Raw genomic sequence first — 25,563 nt, forward strand, 5'->3', positions numbered from 1 at the left:
TCATTGGTGTCAGTGGGGGGAATGGCGCCCAGTCATTGGTTACAGTGGAAGTAATGGCACCCCATCATTGATGTCAGTGGGAGAAATGGCACCCCATCATTCAAAGAAATGGCGCCCCATCATTGGTGTCAGTGGGAGGAATGGCACCCCGTCATTGCAGTCAGTGGAAGGAATAGTACCCCATCATTGCAGTCAGTGGGAGGAATAGTGCCCCGTCATTGGTGTCAGTGGAAGGAATAGTACCCCATCATTGCAGTCAGTGGGAGGAATAGTGCCCCGTCATTGGTGTCAGTGGAAGGAATAGTACCCCAGCATTGCAGTCAGTGGGAGGAATAGTGCCCCATCATTGGTGTCAGTGGGAGGAATAGTGCCCCATCATTGGTGTCAGTGGGAGGAATGGCACCCTGTCATTGGAAGGAATGGCACCTTGTCATTGGTTTCAGTGGAAGGAATAGTACCCCATCATTGGTTTTAGTAGAAGGAATCGTACCCCATAATTGGTTCCAGTGAAAGGAATTCGTTTCATTAGTTTCAGTGGAAGGAATAATGCCCCATCATTGGTCATTAGGTCACAGTTTGGAGACCACTGGGATAGGCAAAACAAGCAGCTAGTACTTGCAGTGGAGAAGGGGACCCAGTGCAAGAGGAGGTTTTTTCCCTGGAGTTCAGCTAGACACCCGACCATCACACATACCACAGGCCATGTTTCAGCTTCCAGTGCGGTGATAGTTTAACTGATAATTACTCAGTTCTGCAACACTGAACCCAAATAAAACATTAAAACATTAAAACATTTTTAGATAAAACAGACATTTCTTTTGGTAGTATTTTTTATTGATTTTTTGAGTTTTGTTTTATTTTTTACTATATTAAAAAGGAAAAAAAAAAAAAAAGGACTTCAAATAATAAAAAAAAACACATCCCTTTCTGTTTTAAAATATATCAAATAAAAATATCAGGACAGTACAAACACCCCCAAAACTACCCTTTTCTTTAAAAAAAAAAAAAAATGGACACCCGAAGGGGGAGGGGGGCTCATTTTTTGCCAGAACTGTTTGCAAATGAAGAAACATTACAGCGGTTAAAACATGGAGCTTGGTAATGGTGCGCTAGATACAGCCCATCATTAAAGCGGTTGTAAAGGTTTGTTTTTTATTTTCTTAATAGGTTCCTTTAAGCTAGTGCATTGTTGGTTCACTTACCTTTCCCTTCTAAATGTTTTTATTTCTTTGTCTGATTTTCTCACTTCCTGTTTCTCCTCAGTAAGCTTGCCCCCATCATTCGAGCTGTTCTGGCTGGGGGTTAGTCAGCGTGCTCGCACCCCTCCCTTGGGACTACCTCCCTGGGGGGAGAGGCAGTCCCAAGGGAGGGGGCAAACACGCTGACTAACCCCCAGCCAGAACAGCTCGAATGATGGGGGCAAGCTTACTGAGGAGAAACAGGAAGTAAGAAAATCGGACAAAGAAAGAAAAACTTTAGAAGGGAAATGGAAGGAAAAGGTGAGTGAACCAACAATGGACTAGCTTAAAGGAACCGATTTAGAAAATAAAAACAACCCCTTTAATGTACAGGTACTTCACAGAGAGGTGAAAGGGTTAAAGTACAGATCACATTCAGTGGGAGGATGGGCTCTGGTTGCGCTCACAAGTACTAAACAGTGCGCCGTTTTTTTTTTTTTTAAACGCCACTCCAGAATACCACGGCAAAAACAACCTGCCAGCAAGTGGATAAAGTGATCAAATGCTTTAGATTTCCAGTGTATACAATGAACCCAACTTTGTGCAAAGGATTCTGGGTAAGGCAACCTGTTGACTATTCATTCAAGAATCTTAGTAGTTCATTTATATTAATATCTACAGTCAGTAGTAAAATACACTTTCACCAAATATACAAATAAATTCTACTGTACACAGGTCTAAAAGAAAAAAAAGAAAAAAAAAGTTCCCAGATTCCCAGTATAATAATAAAAAAAAATAACAGTATTTTTTGGATACGGCTTCATTAAGAATTTCCTGATTATTGTAGATTTAATCCCATTCTTCCACACGTTTCTCCTCGGATTTGGAAATGTGAATTAAAATGTCATCCCTTTGTCTATTTTGCGGTCTTCTTTTCTTTTCTTTTTTTAACTTAAAATATACAGAAATGTACAAGAATTGCAGTTTATTGTCTCGGTAAACAACCATCGATTTGGATTTCTGCCGGCCAGCCGCTGTATCTGTTCTTGGAATTGTCCGAGTGGATGATCTGCAGAGGAGAACGTAGAAAACAATTATTATATGTACTGGACGGAGGGGGGACATCAACACTGGCCCAGATTCAAGAAGCACTTGCGCCCGCGCAACCATAGGTTACGCAGCGCAAGTGCTTACTTGCTCCGGTGTAACGAGTGCTCCTGATTCAGGAACCTCGTTACACCGACTGCAGGCTAAAATCTGCGCGGCATAAGGCTCTTATGCCTCGCAGATTTTAGACTGCATTCTTGCGGGGGCCGCTAGGGGGCGCTCCCATTGTGATCAGCGTGTAGTATGCAAATTGCATACTACCACTGATTCACAAGCTTGCGCGGGCCCCGCGCAAGCCAGGTACAGAGTTTCCGTACGGCTACTTTTAGCGCAAGGCTGCCCCTTCTAATAGTAGGGGCAGCCAATGCTAAAGTATACCCGGCCTTCCCGCGCCGTGAAATTTGAATTTCACGGCGTTTGCGTAAGTGAAACGTGAATGGCGCTGGACGCCATTCACGTTCACTTAGAAGCAAATGACGTCCTTGCGACGTCATTTGCGGCAATGCACGTCGGGAAAGTTTCCCGACGGAGCATGCGCTGTACGCTCGGCGCGGGAGCGCGCCTAATTTAAATGATTCCCGCGGGATCATTTAACTTGCGCGCGCTTACGCCGGGCAAATTTGCCGGCGCGCCCTCGCAATTCACGGAGCTACTGCTCCGTGAATCGAGGGCAGCGCAAAATATTTGCGGGGGCGCAGGGCAAAATCGTTGCCCTGCACCCCCGCAAATATCGCGCAATTCTACTTGAATCTGGGCCACTGTTGTCTACGGCTGAGACCAGGAGGAGAGAGCAGAGATCTCGGGAAAGTTGTTTAACCACTTCATGCAAATCGGTAATTTGACTCTAAATACCATTGTTATGGCAGCAGCTGGCTGCCATAACCCCGGTATTTTCAGGAATGGCGTGCATTTCTCTTTAGGATAAAAGTGGTCTCTGCGGCAGATTCACTGCAAGATCACTTTTAATTGGTAGCGGGAGAGGGTCCACCACCCGCCACGCTCCGGTTGTCTGCGCCACTTACCGACTTAGCGTCTGCTCCCCTCACTGCCTGGATGCAAAGTGTAGTAAAGATGGCTCCCGCTCGGCTCTATAGCATTGGAGGGCAGAAGTGACGTCAAACGTCACTTCCGCCCAATGCTCTTCGAGGTACCTGAAGGATTCTCAGACCATGAGAAACAAAGGGCCAGATCCACAGCCAGGCGGCGCAACTTAACTTTTCCCATTTAAGTTACACCGCCGCAAATTTCCCAAGTTAGTGCCCGATCCACAAAGCACTTACCTGGAAATTTGCAGCGGTGTAACTTAAATCCGTCCGGCGCAAGGCGTGCCCAATCTAATGGGGCGAGTCCCATTTAAATTAGGCGCGCTCCCGTGCCGGACGTACTGCGCATGCTCCTGACGCGATTTTCCCGACGTGCTTTGCGCGAAATTACGTTACGCCGAGTTTTGTGAATCGAGCCGGGTAAAACAAGTTGCGTCGGGGAAAAAAAAAGAGATGCGGCGGGAAAAAAAAAAAAATGTAAAAAAAAATTGACAGCGTCGCGGGAAAGAAGGGTCTACTTTTACATGGTGTACTAACTTTACACTTTGTAAAAGTAGCCCTAATTTTGCGTTTGCAAACTAACAGCTTACGGAGACTTTGTGGATCTCCGTAAGTGCTAATTTGCATACCCGACGCGGAATTTCGACGAGAAATGCCCCCAGCGGCGGCCGAGGTACTGCATCCTAAGATCCGACAGTGTAAAACTATTACACCTGCCGGATCTTAGGAATATCTATGCGTAACTGATTCTGTGAATCAGTCGCATAGATAGAAACAGGGATACGACGGCGTATCAGTAGATACGCCGGCGTATCCCTTTTGTGGTATCCCTTTGAGTTAAAGGGGTTGTAAAGTTTTTTTTACCTAAATAGCTTCCTTTACCTCAGTGCAGTCCTCCTTCACTTACCTGATCCTTCCATTTTGCTTTTAAATGTCATGTCTGGAGGAAACCAGGCACCGCTCATCACCTGGCCAAAACCATCACTATAGTGAAGCATAGTGGTGGCATTTCCCCTTTAAGAGCATTAGGAGGAAGTGACGCTTCTGCCCAATGCCACCACCATGCTTCACTGTAGGTATTGGCCAGGTGATGAACGTTGCCTGGTTTCCTCCAGACATGACGCTTGCCATTCAGGCCAAAGAGTTCAATCTTTGTTTCATCAGACCAAAGAATTTTGTTTCTCATGGTCTGAAAACCCTTCAGGTGCCTTTTGGCAAACTCCAGGTTGGCTGTCATCTGCCTTTTACCTATGTAGTGTCTAACGCCTGGCCACGCTACCATACAGGCCTGATTGGTGGAGTGCTGCAAAGATATTTGTTCTTCTGGAAGGTTCTCCTCTCTTCACAAAAAAACACTGGAGCTCTGTCAGAGTGACCATCGGGTTCTTGATCACCTACCTAACTAAGGCCCTTCTCCCCCAATCGCTGAGTTTGGCCGGGCGGCCGCTCTAGGAAGAGTCCTAGTGGTTCCAAACTTCTTCCATTTACCGATGATGGAAACCACTGTGCTCATTGGGACCTTCAATGCTGCAGACATTTTTCTGTTCCCTTCCCCAGATTAGTGGCTCCATACACAATCCTGTCTCCGAGGTCTACAGACAATTCCTTTGACTTCTTTTTTTTTTTTTTTTATGACATTACATTTTTTTTTTTTACTATTGCAATTTAGTGTAAATATGAGATCGGAGTTCTTTTTGACCCCAGATCTCACATGTAAGAGGTCCTGTCTTGCTTATTTTCTATTACAAGGTATCTTTACATTTTTGACACATAATAAAAAATATTCTAGCAAATTAAGATAAAGCATAGCCTCCTGGGTACCTTTTCTTTTTCAGCTTCCACAGGAAGGCTGCCACCTTTAATAGCCAAGTAAACAAACCCGGATCGGAATTTTAAGTTACGGATTTCTTTACTGCCGAGGTCTTCAAATGCTTTCTTCGCAGCATCGTTTAACCTGTGAGGACAGATGTGTGTTAATGAAGGAATACTATACACACACACATACACATATATATATATTATATACACACACACATATATACGTCTTTGCTGTCCGAGTCCCTACAGGGGAAATTCAATATATATATATATATATATATATATATATATATATATATATATATATATATATATATATATATATATATATATATATATATATATATATATATATTAAATAAAAATAGAAAGTTAAAGCCAAAGTTTATTCTGCTTATTATTTGCCTTTCCTGGTTGCCCCTCCTCATCAAAATGCTATTAAATGTTTTTAATAAAACCTTTAACAAAACCTTTCTTATTTTCTCACTGTGCCCATGCCTCACTGGACTCACTGTGCCCATGCCTCACTGGACTCACTGTGCCCATGCCTCACTGGACTCACTGTGCCCATGCCTCACTGGACTCACTGTGCCCATGCCTCACTGGACTCACTGTGCCCATGCCTCACCGGACTCACTGTGCCCATGCCTCACTGTGTCCATGAATAGACTGACGTTTAACATGGGAGTCTATGGAAGGGGTCCCCAGCTTTGAAAAATTGGTGCTCCCCAGCCGTAGGTCCCCCAGACAACAAACTTTGCATACTTGTAGAGGAGAAATGGGTGCTACATGTGTGCCAAGTTTTGGGTCCAGGGGACCTACGCCCGGCAAGGACCAGGTCCCCAAAATCACTGGAGAAATTACAGTTTAACATGGGAGTCTATGGAAGGGGTGACCATTGTCACTACACCAAAAGTAAGGGGAAATACATCATTTTAGAGATACTGCCAGAACAAGAGGTGAAGGCAAGTTTTCCAATGAAAACTAAAAAAAGAAAACCTGATCGAGGTTGTAACTCTTACTTTACTTAAACCCACACCTGGATGACACTCGCCAGAGGGGTTACACCATCAATAACAGGGGCGTAGATAATGAGGGGGTCGGGGGGGTTCAACCCCCCAGTAACCATCCACAGTGCCGCAATCTGTTTTCTCCACGCATTGATATGCAGTGCAGTGAGAGAACACACTTGCCACTTTGCCAACTATCCCGAAATCTGAGCAGTGATGTCTACCAACATCCCTTGTGCTCAGAACATGTTGAGCATGCAGCAAGATGTCGGGCACTGGAAAACTCCCTGCATTCCAGGCAATGAAAGGAACACTGTACTGTGAGAGGAGATACAGCACAAGCAAAGCCCCTGCCTGGTAGGGGAACCTCTGATCGGGTGTGTGATCAACAATTGGGCAGTTGGGGTTGGTGGGTTAAAATGTCACCACCTTGACTGGCAATGCAGGATGGGGATTGGGGTTTACTTTCACTGCAACACTACTATTGCCATGTTGGCACCATGTTTTACTGCACCACGTGACACCAACCCTAGTGAAGCCACTGCCAAGACCCTCCCAGCAACCAGAATATGGGTGGTGCAGTAACCTAGTCAAGTGATGGAAGGACTCAGTGGGGGGATTCAAGCCCCCAACACTTATTGAACACAACACATCAGTTTTATGTACACAAATCTTTTAGTCATCCTATAACTAAACATTAACCTTCATTCAATATGTCAACACTCTGGCTGGTATGAGTTACAAATGAGATGAACTGCTTATCTTTCCTGGAGAAAATGCTGCTACAGGTTCCCTTTAGTGCTAGCCACATACACTATATTACCAAAAGTATTGGGACGTCCGCCTTTACACGCACATGAACTTTAACCACTTCAATACCAGAAACTTCCTGCCCAGGCCAATTTTCAGCTTTCAGCGCGGTCGCTTTTTAAATGACAATTGCGCGGTCATGCTACACTGCACCCAAACAGAATTTTTATTATTTTGTTCCCACAAATAGAGCTTTCTTTTGGTGGTATTTGATCACCTCTGCGGTTTTTATTTTTTACTAAACAAATAAAAGAAAAATATATTTCTTTTTTTGTTTCCGTTATAAAACGTTGAAAATAAGTACGTTTTCTCCTTTCATTAATGGGCACTGATAAGGCGGCACTGATGGGAACCGGTAGGCTGCACTGATATGCACCATCTCTGGTGGTCCTGGCTGCATGCTGGTGGTCCTGGGCGGGCTTCCGAGGGGGGGGGGCTGCGTTGATAAACAATCAGCACAGACCCCCCCTGTCAGGAGAGCAGTAGATCAGCTCTCCTCTGATAGATGCGAGAGAGGAAAAGCTGATCAACACCTCTTCCCGTTATCATCCGTGATTGGACACGGCTGATCACGTGGTAAAGAGCCTCCGACGGAGGCTCTTTACCGAGATCGGTGTAGCGGTGTCAGACTGACACACTGCACCACCGATCGCCGCGATGTGCTCCCCCACAGGCGCATGGCATGTGTTATCCAGCTGGACGTCATTTGACGTCCAGTCAGGATAACGCAACCACCGCCCGGCCATCATTTTGCTATAGGCTGAGCGATAAGTGGTTAATGGCATCCCAGTCTTAGTCCGTAGGGTTCAATATTGAGTTGGCCCACCTTTTGCAGCTATAACAGCTTCAACTCTTCTGGGAAGGCCGTCCACAAGGTTTAGGAGTGTGTCTATGGGAATGTTTGACCATTCTTCCAGAAGCACATTTGTGAGGTCAGGCACTGATGTTGAATGAGAAGGCCTGGCTCGCAGTCTACGTTCTAATTCATCCCAAATGTGTTCTATCGGGTTGAGGTCAGGAGTCTGTGGAGGCCAGTTAAGTTCCTCCACCCCAAACTCACTCATCCATGTCTTTATGGACCTTGCTTTGTGCACTGGTGTGCAGTCATGTTGGAACAGGAAGGGGCCGTCCCCAAACTGTTCTCACAAAGTTGGGAGCATGAAATTGTCCAAAATGTCTTGGTATGCTGAAGCCTTAAGAGTTCCCTTCACTGGAACTAAGAGGCCAAGCCCAATGCCTGAAAAACAACCCCACTAATTGATTTGGACCAGTGCCAAAAGAAAGGTCCATAAAGACATGGATGAGCAAGTTTGGGGTGGAGGAACTTGACTGGCCTTCATAAAGTTCTGACCTCATCCCGATAGAACACCTTTGAGATAAATTAAAATGGAGACTGTGGGCCAGGGCTTCTTGTCCAACATCAGTGCATGACATCACAAATGCGCTTCTGGAAGAATGGTCAAACATTCCCATAGACACTCCTAAATCTTGTGGACAGCCTTATCAGAAGAGTTGAAGCAGTTATAGCTGCAAAGGGTGAGCCAACTCAATATTCAACCCTACGGACTAAGACTGGGATGCCATTAAAGTTTTTTGGTATATAGCGTATCTGAAAGTCTAGACCAGGGATATGCAATTAGCGGACCTCCAGCTGTTGCAAAACTACAAGTCCCATCATGCTTCTGACTCTGGTGTCATGCTTGTGGCTGTCAGAGTCTTGCTATGCCTCATGGGAATTGGGAATTGTAGTTCTGCAACAGCTGGAGGTCCGTTAATTGCATATCCCCGGTCTAGACCCTTCTACTGAAGGATATACTTACATTTCACACTGGTTTACTCCTGCCCTTGGCAAGTACCAAATGTCCAAGCCCCTACACCTTAATACAGGGTTTGACAAATTTGCTTGGAATCTAGGAGCCAGCTAAAAAAGTTAGGAGCCAGAAACACGCCCCGTCCCGCCAAGCTCGCGTGCAGAAGCGAACGCATACGTGAGTAGCGCCCGCATATGAAAACGGTGTTCAAACTACACATGTGAGGTATCGCCGCGTTTGGTAGAGCGAGAGCAATAATTCTAACCCTAGACCTCCTCTGTAACTCAAAACATGCAACCTGTAAAAAAAAAATTAAACGTCGCCTACAGAGATTTTAAAGGGTAAAAGTTTGTTGCCATTCCACGAGCGGACGCAATTTTGAAGCGTGACATGTTGGGTATCAATTTACTCAGCGTAACATTAGGTTTCCCAATATAAAAAAAATTTGGGCTAACTTTACTGTTTTATTTTTTAATTAAAAAAAGTGTATTTTTTCCCAAAAAAGTGCGCTTGTAAGACCGCTGCGCAAATACGGTGTGACAGAAAGTATTGCAATGACCGCCATTTTATTTTCTAGGGTGTTAGAATAAAAAAAAAATAATAATAATAAATATATATATATAATATTTAAGGTTTGGGGGGTTCCAAGTAAAGGGAAGGAGATGGGCGGACAGTGAAAACAGGCAGTGGAAGCTCCATTAGCATTGCTGGTTGTCTTGTCATGCCAACGGCCACCACAAGAGGGTGCCAGATTCCAGAAGGAAGCATAGGACTGCAGAAGGCCGCAAAGCAGAATACCCCAGGCACCAGGTTGCCAGTTCTAGTCACAAATGCGACCTGGCGCCTGGGGTTTGTTGAGCCCTGCCTTAATACATGTGGTCAACAGTTTAATGTACTGTAAGATCATTGTGAATAGACTACTTCATCCTTCTTCAATATACTTGTGCATTCTAATTGCACAAGTGAGATCCAGTATGTGGGCCATCCAGGGGTGTAATGTATAAGTATTTTACAAACAAAGAACTTATTCTTACTTGGTATTTACGTCATCATAGCTGGCCACCATGACAATGGACTTATCAGGGATCTTGTTCATAAACTCGACCATCTGTCCGGTGAAATCTGTCAAAGAAGGACAACATACAGAGATGATTTATTGCACAATTGAAGTCTTCTGTGAGTACCCACTGTCCATTGGTTCCTAAAAAGGGATTCCTCTGGCTTTTTTCCTTTTCCTGGCTTCACTTATTACAAAGCTTGCGCACTACACTGCATAAGTACTGCACCATAAAGAGTAACTGGGTATTTCTGAATAATATATACAGTGCAGCTACAATGAGCCACTCCGCTCATTGGGACCTTCAATGCCGCAGACATTTTTCTGTACCCTTCCCCAGATCTGTGCCTCCATACAATCCCTAAAGGTCAACATTCCTTGGACTTCATGATCTGGTTTGTGCTCCGACATGCACTGTTAAGTGTGGGCCCTTATATAGACAGGTGTGTGCCTTTCCAAATCATGTCCAATCAACTGAATTTACCACAGGTGGACTCCAATCAAGTTGTAGAAACATCTCAAGGATGATCAGTGGAAACAGGAGGCATCTGAAAATTTTGAGTGTCATGGCAAAGGCTGTGAATACTTCTGTACATGGGATTTTTAATTTTTTTTAGTTTTTAATAAATTTGCAAAGATTTCAAACAAACTTCTTTCACATGGTTATTATGGGTTATTGCTTGTAGAATTTTGAGGAGCGCTGGGCCCAAAGGGAGCCATACGTCCTTCTCCTTGCTAGGCAGAACGAAACTGAGGCTGCATGCTGCAGTGAGGAGGGTTATGTCTGGAGGGACCGCCCCCTGGGCGGGGCTGTTCAACTCTGTTAATGTAACATGTATTGGACATGTTTCTGCCTAGTCCTCTCCTGTAAACAGGGAACATAACCCACTTGTCAAGATTTAAGGAGCTGTGTCCGTCCATGGTCGATAAGAGAAATAATGAATTAAATCCATTTTGGAATAAAGCATAACAAAATCGTGGAAAAAGTAAAGCGCTGTGAATACTTTCCGGGTGCACTGTACACTCATTTTTAGATTTCACTTCCTTCATGATCAGGCCATGTCTTGCTATTCAACACTTTGCTCGTTTAACGAATAATTGCGCGATCATACAACGCAGTACTCAAATTACATTTTTTACTTTTTTTCACACACAAAGATTTCCTTTGGTGGTATTTGATCACCACGCCGTTTTTTTAAAATATTTATTTTGCTATATAAAAACGGAAAAAATACAATTTATTTTTTAAACCAAAAACAGTGGGCCAGATCCACGTAGCAGGTTGTATTTTTATGCAGGCGTAGCGTATCCAAGTAACGCTACGCCGCCGCAACTTTGAGAGGCAAATGCTGTATTCACAAAGCATTTGCCTCTAAAGTTACGGCGGCGTATCATAATTCTCCCGGCGTAAGGGCGCGCAATTCAAATCTATGTGATGGGGGCGTGTTTTATGTTAATACATCGTGACCCGATGTAATTGAAGTTTTTTTGGAACGGCGCATGCGCCGTCCGTGGGGGTATCCCAGTGCGCACGCTTGAAATTAAACCAGAACAAGCCAATGCTTACGACGGTGACATCATTCTACGCAAAGCCCTATTCGCGAACGACTTGCGCAAACGACGTAACATTTTCAAAATTCGACACGGGAACGACGGCCATACTTAACATTGAGTATGCCTCATATAAGCAGAGGTAACTATACGCCGGAAAAAGCCGAACGCAAACGACGTAAAAAAATGTGCCGGCCGGACATACGTTCGTGGATCGCCGTATCTAGCTAATTTGCATACTCGACGCGGAATTCAACGGAAACGCCACCTAGCGGCCAGCATAAATATGCACCTTAGATCCGACGGCGTACTAAGACGTACGCCTGTCGGATCGAGCCTAGAGTCCGTTGTATCTTGTTTTGTGGATACAAAACAGAGATACGACGCGGGAACTTTGAAATTACGCGGCGTATCAATAGGTACGCCGGCGTAATTCTTTTGTGGATCTGCCCCAGTATTTTTTACTTTCTGCTACAAAACATATCCAATAATAATAATGAATACATTTTGGCCAAAATGTATTCTGCTATATGTCTTTGATTAAAAAAAAAAATCCTAATAGGTGTATATTGATTGGTATTTGTGAAAGTTATAGCGCCTACTGTACAGATGAGAATAAATTGTATATATATATATATATGATATAGAGCACGCCATTAAAAAAATATATACTACTAATGGCAGTGATCTGCAACTTATATTGGGACTTCAATAGTGCAGCAGGCGATCTGACTGTAACTGACTCTAACTGCTGGGGGGGGGGGGGACTGACTAACTGCCACTGACATCACCAGTGCCATTATTACAGTGATTAGTGCTAATAATATGCACTGCCACTTGCAGGGAAGGGGTTAAATGTGTGCCAGTGTGTAAAGTGTGCTGCTTTTACTAATAGATCTCTTCGTTTTTCATCCCTGCTTTGCTTATTATTACTTAAAGTGTTACTAAACCCCGGACCCTGCAGTCACTATATCTGATCTCCCACAGTACACAGAACATGGAAATACAATTGTTTTCCTAAATATAAACTCCAAAATACTTTTTTTCATCAGTCTTGTGACTTCTATCAGTGTCTGGTTAAAGCTTGTAGGATGAGTTTTCATTCTCCCCTGATTGTCCCATGAGGCTGCATGGCCCCTGACCCTCAGTCTGGACAGTGCTGATTGGCCCTGTGCTGATCACATGCACTCTCCCAAGGAAAAAAAAAAAACTCTCTAGCAATACACACCAAACAGAGCATGTGCAGCTTGTCCCCAAGGCTCTGTAAATATCAGGAGATGCATTGAGGACAGTGGAAAAAAGAGAGGATCAGAGAAGACTGGATCAAACAGCCTTTTTATACAATGCAGATGATTAACCCCTTAGGTTCCACAGTGAGTACAACAAGCATGCTTTACTGCGTATACAGACTGATTTGACTGTTGTGAGTTTAGGAACAGTTAACATTTTTTTTTAAATTGGACTATGGATGAGCACGCTGCATTTTGCTTACTCTAACTAGCTGCTCTAATAAGACGGCGTCACCTTGCCTATGCACCTCTGTCTGAAATGCCCGGTGTTTCTGGGTATGGTGGAGCACACAATCTCTTGCCTGGATGCAGAGCTTGTGATTGGCCCAAATACTATCATGGAGGAGGATGTCAGTAACCTTGCGCAATCTTTGATATTTAGCAATACTTAGCTAATTGAGGATTTTGGTGAAGTGGTGGAGGAGGACAGTGAGCCCAAGAAGACTAATAGCTGGATTCAGATATTCGTGCCTAACGTTAAGGCAGGCGTAGCGTATCTCATATACGCTACGCCGCCGTAAGTTAGAGAGGCAAGTGCTGTATTCACAAAGCACTTGCGTCCTAAGTTATGGCGGCGTAGCGTAAATGTGCCGGCGTAAGTGCGCCCAATTCAAATTGTGAAGAGGTGGGCGTGTTTTATGTAAGTAAAGCATGACCCCACGTAAATGACGTTTTGAACGAACGGCGCATGCGCCGTCCGTTGACGTATATCAGTGCGCATGCTCCAAATTACGCCGCAAAGATTTATTGGTTTCGACGTGAACGTAAATTACGCCCAGCCCCATTCACGGACGACTTACGCAAACGACGTAAAAATTTAACAATTCAACGCGGTTCCGACGTCCATACTTAACATTGGCTGCGCCATCTTTTTGGTGGAATATCTTTAGGCCTGAAAACGCCTTACGTAAACGGCGTATCTTTACTGCGACGGGCAAGCGTACGTTCGTGAATAGGCGTATCTCGCTGATTTACGCATTCTAGGCGTAAATCAGCGTACACGCCCCTAGCGGCCGGCGTAAATAGACAGCTAAGATACGACGGCGCCAGCGGTCGTATCTTAGCTAGATTTAAGTGTATCTCAATTTGAGAATACACTTAAATACACGACGGCGCAGATTCAGAGTTACGACAGCGTATCTACTGATACGTCGGCGTAACTCTACGTGAATCTGGCTATAAAAGTCCCTGGAAGGGCAAAGCGACAAAGGGCCAGATTCACGTAGGGCAGCGGCGGCGTAACGTATCGTAGATACGTTACACCGCCGCAATTTTTCATCGCAAGTGCCTGATTCACCAAGCACTTGCGATGAAAACCTACGCCGGCGGCCTCCGGCGCAAGGCGGGCCAATTTAAATGGGCGTGTGCCATTTAAATTAGGCGCGCTCCTGCGCCGGACCTACCGCGCATGCTCCGTTTCCGAACTCCCGCCGTGCATTGCGCGCCGTGATGTCATTTTTTCGAACGACGACGCACGTAGCGTAATTCCGTATTCCCAGACGGCTTACGCAAACAACGTTATTTTTTAAATTTAGACGCGGGAACGACGGCCATACTTTATACAGCAATACGATTGCTGTGTAAAGTTAAGGCACCAAAAAAAACTACTAACTTTGCGACAGGAAACTAGACTAGCGGCGACGTAGTGAACACGAAAAACCGTCGGGAATCGCCGTGACTCCTAATTTGCATACCCGACGCTGGTTTACGGACGCAAACTCCCCCCAGCGGCGGCCGCGGTATTGCATCTTAAGATCCAACAGTGTAAAACAATTGCACCTGTCGGATCTTATGGCTATTTATGCGTAACTGATTCTATGAATCAGTCGCATAGATAGAAACAGAGATACGACGGCGTATCAGCAGATACGCCGTCGTATCTCCACTGTGAATCTGGCCCAAAGTACCTAAAATACTCCTGCAAAATGTCCATCAATACCAAGCTTTGTCCACTAGATGTCACTGTGCAATCATATTGATAGGACATAATATACAAGCTTCCTTTACTTCTTGTTTCAGTTCTTTAGAGCACAGCCCACATTGTATATCTGCATTATCTTGTAACTGTAATTAATTGAGCTGTAATTGCTATACGCAGCACCAAGGACATTCAACCATGGTAGATAAAAAGGAGTTGCAACCGCTGACTTGCTTTCCAAAATCCTCATCCTTGTGTCCTGACCCGATACAAACATGCAGCCAATAAAGTCAGAATTCTTGACCCGCGTGTTTTTTACACGTTTTCAACTCAAAGCATAGATGCCCTCATTTATTAGCCCACAACATCAGAATGAGAGCGGACGCACCCAGAGGTCTCTGTGCATGTCCTCCATTATCTTGCCAAGGGAAGGACAAGAAACCTCGGGTGATCCGATATGAAAGTTTTGACTTTGATCAGGAAGTTCATACTTGGCCTTGCCACCTCCCGTTGGTTCTGCAATGTGATTGAGCGGTTGCAAAGACCTAACCAGAACCTACAGAGTATGGCTAAGCTCCAAATGCCAAATACAAGAGTCAGGCCTCATACACACGGCCGAGGAACTCGACGTGCCAAACACATCGAGTTCCTCGTCGAGTTCAGCCCTGAAGCCGCCGAGGAGCTCGGCGGGCCGAGAGCTCCCATAGAACAACGAGAAAATAGAGAACATGTTCTCTATTTTCTCGACGAGTTCCTCGGCGGCTCCAACGGGCCGAAAGTGTACAGACGACAGAGTTTCTCGGCAGAATCCGGCTCTGACCGAGTTTCTCGCAGAATTCTGCCGAGAAACTCTGTCGTGTGTACGAGGCCTCACAGATACTTTGGAACAGTGTTCTCTACTGCCTTTATCTGGCACTATTCCTCACACTTATATGAAGATCAATATCTCCCACTGACACAAGGGGGCACTATTCCTACCATGGACACAAACAACGGGGCACTGTTCATTCCACCGACACAAATAACGGGGCATTAAACCCCTTACTGACACTAATAATGGAGACAAATTCCTTCCATTGACACCAACAATGGAGCCTAATCCTTCTACTGGCACCAACAATGGAGCCTAACCCTTCTACTGACACCAACAATGGAGCCTAACCCTTCTACTGACACCAACAATGGAGCCTAACCATTCTACTGACACCAACAATGGAGCCTAACCCTTCTACTGACGCCAACAATGGAGCCTAACCCTTCTACTGGCACCAACAATGGAGCCTAATCCTTCTACTGGCACCAACAATGGAGCCTAACCCTTCTACTGGCACCAACAATGGAGCCTAACCCTTCTACTGGCACCAACAATGGAGCCTAACCCTTCTACAGACACCAAAAATGGAGCCTAACCATTCTACAGACACCAACAATGGAGCCTAACCCTTCTACAGACACCAACAATGGAGCCTAACCCTTCTACAGACACCAACAATGGAGCCTAACCCTTCTACTGGCACCAACAATGGAGCCTAATCCTTCTACTGACACCAACAATGGGGCCTAATCCTTCTACTGACACCAACAATGGAGCCCAATCCTTCTACTGACACCAACAATGGAGCCCAATCCTTCTACTGACACCAACAATGGAGCCCAATCCTTCTACTGACACCAACAATGGAGCCCAATCCTTCTACTGACACCAACAATGGAGCCCAATCCTTCTACTGACACCAACAATGGAGCCCAATCCTTCTACTGACACCAACAATGGAGCCTAATCCTTCTACTGACACCAACAATGGAGCCCAATCCTTCTACTGACACCAACAATGGAGCCTAACCCTTCTACAGACACCAAAAATGGAGCCTAACCATTCTACAGACACCAACAATGGAGCCTAACCCTTCTACAGACACCAACAATGGAGCCTAACCCTTCTACAGACACCAACAATGGAGCCTAATCATTCTACTGGCACCAACAATGGAGCCTAATCCTTCTACTGACACCAACAATGGGGCCTAATCCTTCTACTGACACCAACAATGGAGCCCAATCCTTCTACTGACACCAACAATGGAGCCCAATCCTTCTACTGACACCAACAATGGAGCCCAATCCTTCTACTGACACCAACAATGGAGCCCAATCCTTCTACTGACACCAACAATGGAGCCCAATCCTTCTACTGACACCAACAATGGAGCCCAATCCTTCTACTGACACCAACAATGGAGCCCAATCCTTCTACTGACACCAACAATGGAGCCTAATCCTTCTACTGACACCAACAATGGAGCCCAATCCTTCTACTGACACCAACAATGGAGCCTAATCCTTCTACTGACACCAACAATGGAGTACGATTCCTCATGATGCCCTGTCATTGGTTTCAGTTGGTGGAATAGTGCCCCAAAGGCCAGATAAAGGCAAGCAAAGGGCCGCAGTTTGGAGAACAATGGTCTAGGGGTAGAGGAATGAGGTGTAATCATTTCCCCTACTGACCCCATCAATGGGGCCCCATTGCTTCTATTAAACCAATGATGCCGGGGCATTTTCTACTTCTACTGGCCTCAGTCCAGCCCTCCCCCCCCCCCTGCTTAGAGAGTTTGGATACCCCCTGCCCTAGACTTACCAAGCATTTAACCCTTGCACTACTAGGGGGCCCCACTGCAAGGGTACATTTTTTTTTCCCACCTGAGGAGGGGGCTCCAACAAAAAAAAATATGGACAAAACCATTACATATTCAGGTCCCTTTTACACTTTATTGTCAAAAATATCTTTGTCAATGGGGTTCAATATTTAGTTGGCCCACCATTTTCACCTATAACAGCTTCAACTCTTCTGGGAAGGCCGTCCACAAGGTTTAGGAGTGTGTCTATGGGAATGTTTGACCATTCTTCCAGAAGTGCATTTGTGAGGTCAGACACTGATGTTGGACAAGAAGATCTGACTTGTAGTCTTTGCTCAAATTCATCTCAAAGGTGTTCTATCGTGTTGAAGTCGGGACTCTGTGCAGGCCAGTCAAGTTCCTCCACCCCAAACTCGCTCATCCATGTCTTTATAGACCTTGCTTTGTGCACTGGTGCGCAGTCATGTTGAAACAGGAAGGGGCCATCCCCAAACAGTTACCTCAAAGTCGGGAGCAGGAAATTGTTCACCATGTCTTGGTAGACACAGATGAGTGAGTTTGGGGTGGAGGAACTTGACTGGCCTGCACAGAGTCCTGACCTCACAAATGCGCTTCTGGAAGAATGGTCAAACATTCCCATAGACACACTCCTAAACCTTGTGGACAGCCTTCCCAGAAGAGCTGAAGCTGTTATAGCTGCACAGGGTGGGCCAACTCAATATTGAACCCTACAGACTAAGACTGGGAAGCCAATAAACTATGCAAAAGCAGGGGTCCTAATACTTTTGACAACGTAGTGTATCTGATATCGTGTGTATCCTGTGTTTCATACCTTGAAAAAGTCACGCGACAAGTGATGTAACGCGTAGGGGAGGAGACGAGTGACGAGATCTGACGAGTTTGAGGAGTCCAACATTGTATCTGATCGTATTACACGCGGAGACACATTTGATTAAATGGGAGTTGTTTACATACAACGTTTTTCTAGCCAGTGTTTAGCATACTACGCTATGGTTTCTTATTTGTTTGATATCCTTGGTGTGTGTGTAAGTATACCTGGAGAAGAGGGACGTACTGAACGCTCGGATTTGCTTGACAATTGCAGAGGACTGCTGTATGTCAGAAAGCACCTTACAGTACCTGTGACCAAACACGTTGCTATCTCATATGGATTGATCTCCTTTTGATATGTATATATGGATATACACAGGGGGCTAGATTCACATAGATTAGCGGATCTTTAGATCCGCGTAATCTATGTGATTTATGATCCGCCGGTGCAATTTAGCGAGGCTAGTGCAGTATTCACAAAGCACTTACCTCAAAAATTATCGTAACTCCCCCGGCGGAATTCAAATTCCGCGGCTAGGGGGAGTGTACAATTTAAATCAGGCGCGTTCCCAGGCCGATTTAACTGCGCATGCGCCGCCGGCGAAATTTCCCAGTGCGCATGCTCCAAATGACGTCGCTAGGACGTCATTGTTTTCGGCGGCAACGTCAATTGCGGCCATCCGTATTCCAGACCGACTTACGCAAACAACGTAAAAATTTGAAACTCGGCGCGGGAACGACGGCCATACTTAACATTAGCTACCCCTCATATAGCAGGGGTAACTATCCGCCGGAAAAAGCCGAACGCAAACGACGTAAAAAAAAAAAGCGACAGGCTGGCGTTCGTTTCTGAATCGGCGGTTCTCCTCATTTGCATATCCGACGCGTAAAAGACCGAGGCGACACCTAGCGGCCGGCGGGAGATTGCAGCCTAAGATCCGACGGTGTAAGTCACTTACACCAGTATGATCTAAGGGAGATCTATGCGAAACTGATTCTAATGAATCAGTCGCATAGATCCGACCGTCGGATCTCAGAGATACGACGGCGTATCAGGAGATCCGCCGTCGTATCTCTTTGTGAATCTGGCCCAGGGTGTATTTATTGTAGCACTTTATTCTGAATTTTGCACATGTAACCTATTTATATTTATATTACCATTGGGAGTTAATTTTTAGTGTCTTTTTATTGGACACACTTTTTTTTTAGTTGCCTTTGATATACTTTTATGGTTGTTTGTTGAATATACACGATTTACGGTATTATTAGCAACACTTTACACATTCACACAACTGGCGTTTTGATGAATATATGGGTTGATTTTAGCGCAATTACACTCCTTTTATTCATTTTATTTATGTAGTGTATCTGATCACATCTTTCCGAATTTGTTTGTACTTTGAATGTTTCCTTTATTACTGTAAAAAGTAATTTATATTTGATAAAAAAAAGTGATTTATAACAGGTGCAAATTTGTAAGATGCTGAACAGTCAGCAATAAACTTTGATCGCTGCTGTCCAAAAATAAAAGTTAAAATTTGACAGAGCTGTTTACTTTCTCAGCCAATGACGGAAAATCTGTTGGGCCAATGCCGAATAGGAAGGAGTGCTTTCCAAAAAAAAAAAACACACACCAACCAATACCAGACATACTCAAATGAAAGTAAGGGAATGACGTCCTTGCTTCATCATTATAGATCCAACACTAAAGAGCAAGCTGGAAACTCTGGCCCAGATTCTCAAAAGAGATACGACGGCGCATCTCCAGATACGCCGTCGTATCTCTGCGTAGCGCCGTCGTATCTATGTGACTGATTCTTAGAATCAGTTACGCATAGATATTCATTAGATCCGACAGGCGTAAGTCTCTTACGCCGTCGGATCTAAACTGCAATTTTTTTTTTTGCCAGCTAGGTGGCGCTTCCGTCGATTTCCGCGTTGAGTATGCAAATTAGCTATATACGCAAATTCCCGAACGTACGCGCGGCCAACGCAGTAAAGTTACGATGTTTACGTTAGGCTTTTCCCGGCGTAAAGTTGCCCCTGGGTCTATGAGGCGCAGCCAATGTTAAGTATGGCCGTCGTTCCCGCGTCGAAAATGTAAAAATTTAAGTCGTCCGTGAATGGGGCTGGACGTCATTTACGTTCACGTCGAAACCAATGACGTCCTTGCGACGTCATTTGGAGCAATGCACACTGGGATATTTGACGGACGGCGCATGTGCAGTTCGTTCGGCGCGGGGACGCGCTTCATTTAAATGATACACGCCCCCTACCCGCCGAATTTGAATTCCGCCGGGTGATTTACGCTACGCCGCCGCAACTTTACAGGCAAGTGCTTTGTGAATAAAGCACTTGCCTAAAAAACTTGCGGCGGCGTAACGTAAATCAGATACGTTACGCCCGCACAAATTTGCAGCGATTTACGTGAATCTGCCCCTCTGTCTTTAAAGTAGAAGTTCACCCAAACCCTAACCAACTCTAAACCTGTGTAGCGCCTGTGTACTTCCAAGTACCGGTGCTATTAAAAGTTAAGGGATAATCAGAGTGTAATTGACTCTGATTCTGATTGCAATTCTACAAAGGGTCTCTGTTTCAGCTGGGCTGTACTGTGGGTCCATTCTGTTGTTCCCGGGGTGCTATACCACCCCGGGGAGACAGGTGGCTCCAGTGGAGTCCAGGCTGGGGTGCCTCTTGCCAGCAGCCAATCAGGAGAGAGTTTCTCTCGCGGGGCATGCTGGGAGAGGGTACTTCTGGAGCAGACGCCATTAAGGCGGGGCTCTTTTCCTGAGGTGGCACCCACCTTTAGGGTGACCACACATCATGGCCCCCCGGCGAGATGGCCTACCAGGCTGGGGGGCGCGTGCCACGCCGTGTTCCTGGTTCCGGGACCATGTTGGCCCGGAACATTTAAAGCTGTGGTGGGGCCCCAGTGTTCGACTGGGTCCCCAATTCTGAGAAGATCCCAAGCAAGATAGCTGTTCGGTGGGGAGTCCGCCTGAGTAGAGCCAAGAGAGGCTGGCGATCCAACAGGGCCTAGACAATCCATCGGGGATCAAGGCAACCGGACACTGAGAGGTTGGATGTCAGCAACCTGTCAGTCGGTCACCTGATTGAAGATACTACCTGAAGGAGATTCAGGCACAAATTCTACCAAGGAGAATTGTCTCCATGATCTAAGTTCTAGTCAGAGATCTTTTCCCTCCAAATTCCGAGTGATACTCTGGCTGCCAGGTCGGTGTGAGAGGCCTGTCCAGTAACACTATACCCACTCCGGGTGGAGTGGCGACGAAAGTAAAGTATCGTTGGAAGCAGGACTGTTGGGTAAAATAAAAGACACCTGCTGTGTGGACATTCCATTGCTTGGCTCTCATCATCTACCCTAGACGGCGGAGTCACAGAGGTAACACGTCACCCAATCTATAACCAGCGGCTCCTTCGGGGGTGAGCGCTACACCTACTTGCACAGACACATTCTAAGCCTATCTATCTAGCTCCGTAAAGAAGAAATCACTATAAATACCTTTTCTGAAGCCGCACCGGTTTGTTTACATCTGCGGCCCGGACATGACGTCATAACGTCGCGCCCGGGCTTCCGACAGTCATAGAGATGACTGGTGACCATTTGGTCACCGGAAATCTCTATGGTTGTCATCCGGCGGGGGTGTGAAATATACAGTCCTATTTATAAATAACACCATTTCTGATTAAAACAAAAATAATCTTTACTATAGTTCAGACAACCAAAACTATTACATTTGGGAAAGGGATCACCTACATTTTCACCTTCCTCCCCCATTTATACACCACAAAGTGATCCAACAAACCCAGAACTCACCTCCTTCGTACATGTCAAATGTCTTGGTGTCGATGACTTTCAGGGTGTTAGCTGAAAAGAAAGATGGAGAAGGTAGTCAATGGTAAACATACATATACAAAGGAAGGGGGTTCCATATTTTACGAAAACAGAAACATAAGTGCAGCCATTGTTTTCTTGTTTGTGACGGTGTGTGGGCCGCCATCCTGATCCCCACTGTGACCCGAACCAAGCATGTGCATATCGGATACTAGGACACTTAAAGTGTTACTAAACCCAGGAACCTGCAGTCACTATATCTGGTCTCCCACAGTACACAGAGCATGGGAATGCAATAGTTTTAGTAAATATAAACTGCTAAATACCTTTTCTCATCAGCAGTATATATTAGTCTTGTGACTTCTATCAGTGTCTGGTTAAAGCCGGTAGGACATACCCGCACGGACAACCCGCACGGATTCTGCGGGACTTTCCGGCATAGAATTTTTTTCCCGCAGTCCCGCGATGGAGGAAATGTTCCCGCACAGGAAGAGGAGCCAGTGGAGGCAGCACAGGAGGTAAGAAGATATCACCCTGCGACTCATAGGCGTGCACAAGGGGTGTGCCAGGTGTGCCTGGGCACACCCTAATACAGGGGTTGGCAACTGGTCAGTGGTGGGCAGGTGACAGGTAAACTGCAATACTTCCTTCCCAACCCTTAGACCCTGGACAGGAGAGGTGGTGGGGGCAGGGCCGCCATCAGGGGGGTACAGCAGTACACCTGTAAAGGGGCCCAGGGGTCCCCAGGGGCAAAGATCACAACCCCCTATTTTATTTATTTTTTTCGCTCGTCAGCACCCCAATCCCCCTCGACCTGTAAGAGGCCCCAGGGGGCCGGATGGCAACCCCCTATTTATTTTTTTGTACGTCAGCCTCCTGACCTTAATTTGCTTCTCAATTCGGTGCCCCCCGCTTGTCAAATCGCTACACCCCCCCCAGCTTCTCAATTCCTTTTACCCCCCCCCAGTTCTCAATTTGCTCAATTTGCGGAGGCACCACAACCCCCCCCCCCCCCCGGTTCTCTGCTCCACCAAAATTCCTGATGGCGGCCCTGGGTAGGGGTGAAATGTAGTGGAACCGATGTGTATTTTAAATATATGCCACCCCTCCTTTCCCTGTTTCTCTTCCTTTTTTTTCCCTGGGTCCCCCATGTGCTCCCTTGCTCCCCCTTCCTCCCATTGTTTCAGGATGGAGAGCGGGGAAGAGGCCGGTATATATGTCAAATGCATATGTGTTGGAGCTTAAGTGCAATGCAATAGGCTGCGCACACCAATGCTGCGACTGTAATGTCGGGCGGTCAGCGGCAGTTCCCTCCCCCCCCCTTCCCTGCTTATCTACTCTAATGTCGGACAGTCGGCGGAACCCCCCCCCTAACAACTGTAATGTCGGTGGATCGGCTGCAATAACCCGCGACACCCCCCGTCCGTCCCGCGGTAGCTCACCCCCCCCCCCGTTCAACAACTTTGATGTCACAAAAAAAAAAAATTACCATCCCGTGGTAAACCCCCCCCCCCCAACATTTTTCATGTCATGGAAATGAATGAATGTCCCACAGTTGCATTTTGAAACGTTGGGAGGTATGCTGTAGGAGGAGTTTTCATTCTGCTCTGACTGTACTATGAGACTGCAGGACCCTTGACCCTCTGTCTGGACAGTGCTGATCACATGTACCCTCCCAAGAAAAATAAAAAAAAATCCTTGGCAATACACACCAAACTGAGCATGTGCAGCTTGTCCCCCTAGCCTCTGTACTATCAGGAGATGGAGTGGGGATAGTGGAAGAAGAGGAGGAGCAGAGAAGACAGGATCAAACAGGCTTTTTACACAATGCGCAGGATTAACCCCTTAGGTTCCACAGTGAGTATAACAAGCATGCTTTATTGTATATACAGACTGATTTTACTACTGTGCGTTTAGTACCACTTTAAAGGTACATCTAAAGGCTCCAGTATGACGTTCTATACTGGTGTTGTATTTGGTTGTCACTATTTTTAACTCTGTACACTTCCATTGTATCCTATTGATACTATAACTTCCTTTTGTTTAATTTTTGTATTTCTACGCTTGATGTTATTTTTTCACCAGTACCGTAATAGTCCAATCCCCCCCCCCCCTTTTATTTGGCTCTTTGGTGTGGGGACCTTAAACCCAATGTTTCTATACTCAAATCTCTGGATGATGGTACTACTCATTACAGTGTCTATGTATTTTACTTTAGAGGCTATACTTTAATTCTATACAAGTACCAAATCCAGTTACTATGCCATGAGCAAGCCTCAAAAAGTAAGCTTAAATGGTCACTAAAGGAAAACATTTTGTTTTAGCTGAAATGACTGTTTACAGGGTAAAGAGACATAATAGTTAACTGATTCCTTTTAAAAATGATTAAAAATAGATAGAAATCAATCATATAATGTGCCTGCAGTTTAGTTTCGTTTTTGCTGTTTTTTTCTGGTTCTCTGATGTACAGAGAGCCACTAGAGGGCAGTGAGCCAATAGAGGGCAGTGATACTTTGTCTAAAACTCCTCAGCACCAATCCAGTTTCGTTTTACACACAGTAATCACACCTCCTTGATTAGTCACCACAGTGAGAAATCTCCCAGTACTGTGGTGATCAGGAAACAGACAACCAGGAAGTGTCCAGAACAGAGAGGAATTACAGCAACATCAAAGCAAAAACGAACAATGAGGACATGAAACCAGGACTGCAGTAAGGTAAAGGAAGCTATTTAGTTAAAAAAAAATTCCTTTAGTGACCCTTTAAACTTCCTTTACCTTCCTTGACTGAGCCAAATCCTCCTTCATTTGTGTCTCATACACGCGCCCTCCCAGGCACTGCAGCTCACATTGGGACGGTTTCAGCAACAGAGGCAGTGCAGCCAATCCAAAAAAAGCAGTGATCGGGAGTAGGCGTGGCCAGGTGATAATCGACAAGACACATGCTTATGAATCAGCAGTGACAAGGCCGATAGCCACACCCCCTGCACCACCATTCTGCCTGCGATTCCAAATTGAGTGGCAATTGCTGTAGGTGCGCAAACTGCGTTTAGTTGCCATTATCCTTTAATGCCGTCCACAATCGAATCATCATATTTGTGTATTGAACGCTGAATAATTAGGTGTTATTGTTGCGCTACTGTGAATTTTGCTCTATGTGTACTTTTGGTTTATATATTTAATTCTCCCTGGTTTTGATATTAAGGCCCGGTTCACACTTGTGCGAGTTCATAACGAACGCAACGCGTCACAAACACTTTAAATTTGCATGTCATCCCTAAAGTCATTCTTTTCAATGACGGTCGTTCATGTACATGCGTTGCGATTCCTCTACGAATGTGATGCGATAAAAAAAAAAAAATTAGAGAAATATTTTTCTTTGTTTACCATCGTGGCCTTCCACTTTTTGTGTTAACCACTCATCTGAGGACGTATCTGTGGTTATAGGTCAGTGAATGGTGATTTAGGCCAAGTTGATCGAGACTACAGTCTGAGAAACACATTTTTGCCTAATTGTATATATATATTTATATTTTCTATTTTATTTAATTGCTATTTTTGGTCCATTTACATCTCACCGATATGGATAGCATAGAAGACCTGAAATCAGTTTCATATTATGGTGTATTATATTATTCCATTACTTCTA

The 25,563-nt window shown here is 45.3% G+C and overlaps 1 protein-coding gene across 1 annotated transcript in view; it reads right to left on the reverse strand.

The window, feature by feature from the left end:
• Positions 1–1,665: 1,665 nt before the first annotated feature.
• Positions 1,666–25,563, reverse strand: part of FAM3B (FAM3 metabolism regulating signaling molecule B) — a 97,145-nt gene continuing 73,247 nt past the window's right edge. Inside the window, exons 5-8 of the mRNA XM_040338979.1 lie at positions 21,899–21,949; positions 9,812–9,899; positions 5,150–5,282; positions 1,666–2,247 (exon numbers count right to left, since the gene is read on the reverse strand). Of these exons, the coding sequence (XP_040194913.1) occupies positions 2,164–2,247; positions 5,150–5,282; positions 9,812–9,899; positions 21,899–21,949 (356 nt within the window). The 3' untranslated portion in view covers positions 1,666–2,163. The remainder of the gene's footprint in view (positions 2,248–5,149; positions 5,283–9,811; positions 9,900–21,898; positions 21,950–25,563) is intronic.

This window comes from Rana temporaria, chromosome 2 (assembly GCF_905171775.1).
Source record: "Rana temporaria chromosome 2, aRanTem1.1, whole genome shotgun sequence".
In the NCBI taxonomy this organism is placed as follows: Eukaryota; Metazoa; Chordata; class Amphibia; order Anura; family Ranidae; genus Rana; species Rana temporaria.